The sequence below is a fragment of the Echinops telfairi genome, unplaced genomic scaffold (assembly GCF_000313985.2).
Source record: "Echinops telfairi isolate 266 unplaced genomic scaffold, ASM31398v2 ScPeMD7_2291;HRSCAF=2852, whole genome shotgun sequence".
NCBI lineage: Eukaryota > Metazoa > Chordata > Mammalia > Afrosoricida > Tenrecidae > Echinops > Echinops telfairi.
Window position 1 is genome coordinate 20,674,446 of NW_022106189.1, and position 9,203 is coordinate 20,683,648.

At 58.2% G+C, this 9,203-nt stretch overlaps 1 protein-coding gene across 1 annotated transcript in view; it reads left to right on the top strand.

Moving 5' to 3' along the window:
* Positions 1–5,874, top strand: part of ADGRG3 (adhesion G protein-coupled receptor G3) — a 19,701-nt gene extending 13,827 nt beyond the window's left edge. The window contains exons 4-11 of the mRNA XM_004704872.2: positions 4–42; positions 381–420; positions 524–615; positions 752–864; positions 3,554–3,834; positions 4,036–4,129; positions 5,020–5,294; positions 5,762–5,874. Coding sequence (XP_004704929.1) covers positions 4–42; positions 381–420; positions 524–615; positions 752–864; positions 3,554–3,834; positions 4,036–4,129; positions 5,020–5,294; positions 5,762–5,874 — 1,047 coding nt within the window. The remainder of the gene's footprint in view (positions 1–3; positions 43–380; positions 421–523; positions 616–751; positions 865–3,553; positions 3,835–4,035; positions 4,130–5,019; positions 5,295–5,761) is intronic.
* The last annotated feature ends 3,329 nt before the right edge of the window (positions 5,875–9,203 follow it).

Genomic DNA, 9,203 nt, shown 5'->3' on the forward strand with positions numbered 1-9,203 from the left:
GAGCCTTTGGAAATAACCTTCTCCCACCAGCCCCACCTCCCGGTGAGTCCCCCCTGCAGGCCTGCAAGCCCCTGGGGGGCAGACAGCTGGGGGGCTACGTGTGGGCTCCGAGTAGACTCAGGCACACAGGGCTGCAGCTGCACGCTCCAGAGAGGCACGTCCACCCTGCATGTGTGCCCTGGACACCACCCACGCACACATTCCCAGCGGGGCATGCAGGGCGTCACGTGCACCGACATCCTTGTGTCCGTGCGGTCACATGTTTGCAGACACCACAGGCCATAGGCATGCCCTCCCACGCTGCCCTGGGGAGCAAGCGAACATGCTAGGGCAGGCCTCCACCTCCCTCCAGCCCCACTGACTCCACCCTCTGCTTTCAGAACATGACCCTCACCTGTGCTTTCTGGGATGTGACGACAGGTAGGGCCTGGAGGAGGATCTTCCTGGGGAGGGGGAGGGTTCCTGAGGATGGAGGTGGGCGTCAGCCTCAGGGGCCTTTTGCTCCCTCTCCCTGGGGCATCAGGAGACTGGGTGTCCAGAGGCTGCTCCACTCAGCGGGCAGAGAGGAGCACGGTGTGCCGCTGTGACCACCTGACCTTCTTCGCCCTGTTGCTGGTAAGGGCCTCCCTGCACCCAGACCCCCGTTCTCCCAGAGGCTCCTGCCTGGGGAGGGGCCCTCGGAAGGCCCAGGGCCTTTGAGGGGTGTGTGCCTAGCCTCCACTGACAGGGTCCTGCTGGGGTCCACCCACAGAGGCCCGTCCTGGACCGGGCTACCGTGCAGGCCCTCACGCGCATTTCCCAGGCGGGCTGCGGAACCTCCATGTTCTTCCTGGCCCTGACCATCACCCTCTACGCCGTGCTGAGGTGGGTGACACCCTCATGTTCCTTGCATCTCCTTCCCTCCCTCAGGGAGGCCGTGGGCAGGGCGGAACACACCCTGGCTGTATACACTGCCTGACGACGGCAAAGCTGCAGTCGCTCATCAACACAGCCCACCTAGTGGGCGGCAGTGTGTCAGGGCTCTCCCAGCAAATGACAAAGCATCACAGGAGGGAGAAAGGCAGGACTTTCCACTCCCCTAAAGGGTTGCAGTCTCGGGACCCCACAGGGGCAGTGCTACCCTGTCCTAGAGGGTCGCGTGAGTCGCATCGAGTCGACGGCCGCGAGTTGTCTTGTCTTTGTTTTGTCCCAGGCTGTGTGCCGTCCCTGGTTCGATCCAGGGGCTCGTCAGGCCATAGGACTTGCTGTCTCTCCGCATATCACAGCTTTGTCTCCCACTGCCAGGCCGCTTCTTCATGCTTGGGGAGGGCTCTGTGAGCCCCAACCCCCACATTGAAGTGGGTTTGTAAAACATGTTTTCTTTGGAATGTTTTTCCTTTTAAAGTATTTTATCTCATTGTTTTGTTTCTCACTCCATTCTGAAATAATTATAGACCCACAAGAAGTTACAGAAATAGAGGCCCAGGGACCTTTCTAAGGTGGCATCTCACGACCAGCACGCTGGTACTGGCACCCTCCTGCTCACTGTACAGTAGTTTTTGCCCATCTGTGTGCCTGTGTGCATATGTCCATGTGCATGTATGTACCTATGCACATCAGTGCACGTGCATGTGTGTGTAATGTGCATATAGGTATGCATGTGTGTGCATCCATGCATGTGTGCATTCGTGTGCATGCATGTATATGTGTGCGTGTAGGTGGTGCGTGCGCGCGTGTGTGTGTGTGTATGTGTGTGCAGGATTGGCTGCATAATTTGCAAGCCTCGTGCAAAATGAAAAATGGGGGCCCTTTGTTAAGAAGTGATTAGGTATGTGAAGACAGTGACATTAAACAAGCACAGGGATTGTGTGGGCACCAGGCCTCGTGAGGCTGTGAAGCGCGCCACCCCCATTCCATGAAGCTGGCCCATCTGTGTGTGCATGTGTGTGTGTGCATATGAAGTTATCCAGTGTCTCCCCAGAAACCAAACTCCCTTCCATCTAGTCGATTCTGACAGGGTAGAACTGTCCCTATGAATTTCCGAGATTGTAAATCTTTATGGGGATAGAAAGTCTCCTCTTTCTCCCGTGGAGCAGCTGGTGGTTTTGAACCGCTACCCTTGTGGTAAAAAGTCCAACGTGTAACCCATTACACCATCAGGGCTCCTATCCATCTATAGACCAGGAGGATTAAGTTGTACTGGCCAGATTTGGGTCATGCGCCCACAGCTGGACAGATCACTGGACTCATGGAATGGACTGCACAGATTGGCCAAGTTAGGCCCTGGGCCTCCTTTTGGGAATGAATTACCAAAGGGCAACGCCCACCCAGACCTCATGTGTTGGGGAGGGTCCCTAGGGGAACCAGGCAGAGTCCACAAGGTGTGTGTGTGTGTTTGGGGAGGGGTGTGTGTGTGCAGGAAAGGCACAAACACAGAGACTGAGCAGCCCCGCTCTCCTAGTCTCAGGCTGTGCCTCTGCCCCCGCCTGCCCAGCCCTGCCTCTGGGAGGTGCCCCGGACTCTCTGAATTCCCGGTCCAGGGATCTGCCCTGCCTTTGTCCATTTGGCCCTGGGCTGCAGTCCCCATCAGCTCCATCCAGCCCATCTCAGGCAGAAGCAGGTGTGTAAGTGGTACCACCCTCCAAGTTCTAGCCTAGGACATGGCTCCCAGCCCGGGCCAGCTGAGCGTGACTTCCCAGCCCACTGTGCTGCCGGATCCCCTGAGCTGGGCTTGAAGCTCCAAGAGGAATTGTCACCAGCTCCCAAGGGTGGGGCCTGGCTACTCAGGTGAGGTGGCCACCACCCACCCACCCATCCCTTCCCACACCCCCTACAGGCAGCCCTGGGCTCCCATCCCTGGTTTTTTAGGGCACAGAATGGGCGCTCTATACGGGGACCCCAGCTCAGAGACCCCACTCTGCTGAGCAGGTCAGGGTGCGCACTTGCCTATGGAGTCAGGCCCTTTGTCCATGCAGAGGCAAAGGGGAGTTGGTGTGACCCTGGGGTGGCCAGAAGCTTCCACACCCCACCCAGGGCCAAGGGCCTTTGAGCCCTGGAGCTGCGATAGCTAAGTGCTCACTCGGCTCCCAACAGAGAGGCCGGCAATGGGAGCCCACCCACCCAGCAGTTCCGCAGAAGAATAAAGATCACCATCCAGGCAACCCAATGGGGCTGTTCATCTCTGGCTGGCTCCCTGTGGAACAGCAGCCGGGCCTCCCAGGCAGCCTCCTCTGAGTTCTGAAGGTAGAAGATGAAAGAGCCGGCAAGGAGGCGGGAGAAGCTTTAGAGCTGAGGGAAGGGAGGAATTAGGCCCAAGTCCAAGAGGTTGAAAAGGCAGCAGGCGTGCAGGGAATTGCCAGGGATTCGGCGCCAAGCGTGAGGCCGGCAGGGTCTAAAAGCTGTTGGGTTCTGAGCCTGAACAAGCGGCTCCCCATGCACTGACTGCCCCGCAGGTCAAGCTGGAAGACCGGGTGGAGAGCCAGGGCTCAGGGTGGGACTGAGGAGGTGCGATGGACAGACCCCAGGGAAGTTGTGCCCCCCAATCCCGGGCCACCCACTGGCCCTCGTCGTGCAGGTTCTTCCGGCAGAGAGTCAAGTCAGAAGATGCCCCCAAAATCCACATGGCCCTGAGCGTCAGCCTGTTCCTCCTGAACCTGGCCTTCTTCGTCACCGTGGGGAGCGGCTCCCAGGGCTCGGCGGCTGGCTGCTGGTTCCGAGGAGCCATCTTCCACTACCTCCTGCTCTGCGCCTTCACCTGGATGGGCCTGGAAGCCTTCCACCTGTACCTGCTCGTCCTCAGGGTCTTCAACACCTACTTCGGACACTACTTCATGAAGCTGAGCCTGGTGGGCTGGGGTAGGTGCTGTGTGGGCAGGCAGAAGAGAGGACTTCCTCCCTAGTCGGGACTGGGGGTGCAGGGTGGGGGGTGGGGATTTCCCAGGGAGAGAGGCGCTGTCTGGTCAGCCCAGGATGGGCAGCTGGAGGTGGAGGGACGGGGGACTGAGTAGGGCATGCCCAGCGAGGCAGACGATGCACACTGCCTCCCTTGCCTCCCAGGCCTTCCTGTCCTGGTTGTCATCGGCGCCGGAAGTGCCGACAGCTATGGCCACTACACCATCCTGGACCAGGACAACCGGACCACACTGGCTCTGTGAGTAGTGGCTGTGTGGGCAGGCCCGGACTTCACAGACGGAAGCTAGAGGTGGGTGGGGGGAGCCCCAGGAAGAGAGATGGACTGTGATGAAGCTGGAAAGACCCTCACATCCAGCCAGCTGGTAGCATGGGGTCAGGGTGGGGGGCGCTAAACTGAAGAATAGTCTTCCCTAGGTGCTCTGCCTGGGGAGTGCAGGATCTCTGCTCCTCCCTGCCCCCTCCCTGCCAGGTACCCTTGTGCCAGGCACAGTGTTCATGGCAGCCCTGGGTCTAGTCCAGGCTCTGCTCCTGCCTGATCGCGTGGCCTGGGCCAAGCCCATGCCCTGGTCTGTACAGTGGAGAAGAACCCGTGCTCGTCCAGGGCTCTTGGTTGTGCACGGGGCACCAAGGCTGAACTGAGTGCCCAGACTCCTGACCGGTGCACCCGTGGTGCCACCACCAACCTCGGGGTCACACTGGCCCTTTAACACACACTGGGCTCAGGTGGTCCAAGCCATTGGCAGCCCCTCTTGGGGAGGAAAGTGGGGCAGGAGGGTAGAGAAGGGGTCTTCAAAGGGCAGCAGTGGGGAAACCTGGGGGCTGATGGGCCAGGCTCTCCACTTCCATCCCCGTGCTGTCCCCTCTCCTTTTCCAGTGCTGTCTCCTCTGCCATCCCAGTGCTGACCCTTCTGCTGTCCCAGTGCTGACCCTTCTGCTGTCCCAGTGCTGACCCTTCTGCCGTCCCAGTGCTGTCCCCTCTGCCGTCCCAGTGCTGACCCTTCTGCTGTCCCAGTGCTGTCCCCTCTGCCGTCCCAGTGCTGTCCCCTCTGCCATCCCAGTGCTGACCCTTCTGCTGTCCCAGTGCTGTCCCCTCTGCCGTCCCAGTGCTGTCCTGTCCCCTTCCTCCAGGTGCTGGTTCCATAAGACGACTGCCCTCTATGTCACCGTCCACGGCTACTTCCTCCTCACGTTCCTCTTCAGCGCCGTGGTCCTGGGCCTTGTGGCCTGGAAGATCTTCACACTGCCGAGCGCCATGGCGGGCAAGGACCAAGGGCCCACTTGGAAGGGGGTCCTCACCCTGCTGGGCCTCTCGAGCCTGGTGGGCATGACCTGGGGTCTGGCCATCCTCACCCCCCTGGGCCTGTCCACTGTGTACATCTTCACGTTGCTCAACTCCCTGCAAGGTGAGGAGCATGCACATGCACACATACATGACACTGCGTGCCACTCCCTCTCTACTTATCCTGTTTACCTTCGGGACCCCTGGCAGCGTAGCGGGTTTGCATTGGGCTGCTAACCGCAAGGCCCACAGTTCAAGACCACCAGCCTCTCAGTGGGAGAAAGTCTACTCTCAGAAACTCACAGGGGCAGTTCTGCCCTGTCCTATAGGGTCAGTATGCATCGGCATCAACTCAACTGCAGTGAGTTTCAGCCATAGGCCGTGAGCTAACTGCAGGCCCTCTAGGCCAAACTCACAGGTGAAAGAGGAAGAAAATTTATCATTCCCAAGATTTTTATTGGGTTCTTTTCTAGAAATAGGTGTCTGATTTCATCCATAATTTCTGGAGTGGTCTTTTGAACAAGCCCCTCTCGCTGTGTGTCCCCCACCCCCCACCCCAAGCTCACCTTGGCCCCTTCTCGTCACGGACAGGTGTCTTCATCTTCTGCTGGTTCACAGTCCTCTACTTCCCCAGCCAGAGCGCCCCGGCCTCCTCGGCTGGAACCGCCCGAGTGGACCAGAATCACTCCGTGTCTCAGGGATGAGGAGGCCGCCCCGTGGCTGCCTGGGGGCTGGAACCCTGGGCCCCGGACTCAGCTCTGCCTCACTATGTGACCTTGGGTGGGTCCCTGCCTCTCTCTGGGCCGCGGTTTCCTTCTGGGCACAGTGGCTGGGGAGGGGAGCATGGAGACCAGACTGGGTCACATGGCCTCAAAGATCTAGATGGATCTATGGGCCCGAGTGTCCCAACCCAAGATTGCAGAACCTGCTAGAATTACTGACCCTCTCCCCCTTCCCCCACCTTGATGCTCCTGCCCATCCTGCCCCTGGTCTCTGCCAAGCCCAGCACTCTGAAGAGTCCCAGCACTGGGGGGCCACAGTCCTCCAGGTGTCTGGGGACACCGTTTCTGGGGACATCACAGGCTCAGTGGCTACAGTGCCTGAAGGAGGCCCAGCTCTCCACTTTGCCTGCCTTGCAGGCAGCCGGCCCTGCGATCTGTCGTCTCACAGCAGTGGCCCCACGGTCACGCGCGTGCCCCATGCACCTGAGAGGTGGGTCTGCTTGCTCCCATGTGTTCAGGGTGTGGGGCTCCAGTTTCCACCGGCCAGTGGAGCAGGGACCACAACAGCCCACCCCCCTCCCTGTTTCTGCCCCCACGGAGCTCAAGGCCTGGAGCAGGGAAGGCCCGGAATAAATTTTGTTGGTCAAGGGAGCATGTGTGTGAGCTGACTCCCACTGGACAGGGCTTCTCCCTCCCGACCAGGCTGGGTTTGGGACATCTCCCGAAGGCAGCTCCATCTCCCGGTTGCAGGCTGGTTCCTCGGGGCAGATGCAGAGGCACTGAGGGAGACGGAGAGAGAGCAGGAGCAGGGGCAGACAGGCCCCCTGAGGGCAGGCAGATGGCAGCCCCTGGCCTGCCCCACCCACTGGGAGCGCTGGTCTCTGCTGCCTCCTCAGACCCCACCCTACCTCTCTCCCCTCACCCTGCTAAGGGCCTCACCCTCCCTTCTTTCCAGTGGGCTTTGTCAAGTGCCTTCCACAGGCGAGAAGTGACTATTGTAAGACCCTCCCTCATAGCCCACCAGCTATGGGACTGTCAGCTGCTTCCCCTCCCAGATGCTGATCTGACTGGAGACACACACCCCCCCCTCCTCGAAGCCCTTGCTCTAACCTCCTCCCACCCCGCAAACTGACAGGAAGTCTGAAACCCTGGCTTTATGCAACCCGCTGCGCTCCAGGAAAGGCAATTCTGAGTGTGGCCATTGCCTTTGACGAGCCTTGTTATCAGCGTTTGGGGACTGGTCTGCTAGGTCTATCTTGACAAGTATCTGTTTCTCTGGGGGAGGGGCTGGCGGCCTTGAGACCAGAGTCTCAGACGCAGCAATCTATATATCCAGAAAGAACAGCTGCTCCAGGTCAGACAGACCCGGGTTCAAATCCTGGCTCTATTTAGGGCCTGCGGGACTCTGGGCACGTCAGCTCTCCTCTCTGGGCCTCAGTTTCTCCCTTTGTACCATCAGGGTCATTGTCTGGTCTTGTCCAGTGAGTGTTGAGATGACAAAAGTCAAGCGGGCAGCACGGATGCAGTAGGAGTGGGTCAGCTGCCCAATCCCCCCACCCCCACCCCGGCCCCCTGCAATTTGAAGAAAAACTAAGTGGAGTCCTACTGTAAAAGAAACCATGACCCTCCGCAACCCATATGCAAAATAACTTGAGTGTGAGGTCAAAGGGCCCTTCCCAATCTCCTCTGCAACTCTGTCCATCATCCTTAGACCAGCCCAGTGCTGAGACAAAGAACTGGGGGCCCAGGAGATCCCAGCATCCTACCCAGGGCCCCTCAACAAGCAGGGCTGAAGCAAGAGCTAGCTGTTCCCCAAGAAGCCCCAGTGGGGCACTGATGAAGCCTGCTGCCCCGCAGGAGTAGAGACCTGACAGTCCACTCCAGGGAAGTGGGGGGCAATGCTGCTCTGCCCTGACGGCGCACCAGGAGGTGGAAGAACAGCAAGTACAAAAGCTGCTCCCTGTGTTGGTGATGCCTTCTCCCAGGGGAGACCCTGACCTGAGTCTCACGTGGCTCTTCCAGAAGCACTCAGGGGTCTGTGGGTCCAACCAATCACAGGCCCCAAACGGGCTGCTTTCCTGGCGTGGATGGGGAAGGCAGATGGGGCCGAGAGGCTGGCTTGGCTCGTCACACCAGACTCCCTTATCTCTTGGGGGCCTAGATAAACCGTGGCTCTGTGGGCATCTGTGCTAAGGCCAAGCGATGTCAAGACAAACATACATCTCAAGGCCCAGCATAGATGGGTGGGTTCCCCATCACTGAAGGGCAGCAAACCGGGCTGTGGGGCGCCCCAGGTCAGTGGTTCTCAACCTTCCTAATGTTACGGCCCTTGAATACAGTTCCTCATGTTGTGGTAACCCCCAACCATACAATTATTTTTGTTATTACTTCATTACTGAAATGTTGCTACTGTGATGAATTGGGTATCCCTTGTGAAAGGCTCGTCCGACCCCCAAAGGGGTTGCAACCCACAGGTTGAGGACCGCTGCCCCAGATGAAGAACACAGGCCCTGAGGTCAACGTCCCAAAACTCCAAACCAAACTCACCACCACCAAGTGGATACCAACTCATCACAGCCCGATAGGATGGAGTAGAACTGCCTCTTCAGGTTTCTGAGACTGAATCTTTTCAGGAGTCGACAGCCTCATCTGCCTCCCTCAGAGTGGCTGGTGGGCTCGAACCACTGGCCTGGTTGGTTAGCAGCCCAATGTATACCCCATTGTGCCACCAGAGCTTCTGAGGTCCACCTGCTCCTGCAAGCTGTCTCAGGCAAATTTCTCCTTCTTCTCGTCATCTGTCAAGTAGGAGGCCCTGCGTGTTGCAAACAGTAGTGGCTGCTGACCAAAAGGCTGGTGGTTCAAATCCAACCAGAGCTACCTCAGAAGAAAAGCAGAGGAATCTGCTTTTCAAAAAACCACGACTGAAAAGCTGTGGAGTGCAGTTCCACACTGGCCTGTGGGGTTGCCGCGAGCTGGAGAGAGAGAGAGAGAGAGAGAGAGAGAGAGAGTCAGTCCAGATCTTGTTTTGATCCATCAAGGTCTTACAAGGAAGGCCTTGGGCTCCCTGTGGGGAAGGGAGAGTCCCCTTCACCACAACACCTTGCTTGTTTCTCTCTGTTCCCTTCAAATGTCTACATTTCTAGAATTTTCCCATTATAATATGTGTTAGTTCGGGTTGACTAGAGAAACAGATTCATAGACACTCACATGTGTATAAGAAAGAGCTTTATATGAAAGAGCAACTTTATATTAGGAAAATATCCCAGTCCAGATCAAGTCCATAAGGCCAATATTAGTCCATATGTCTGATA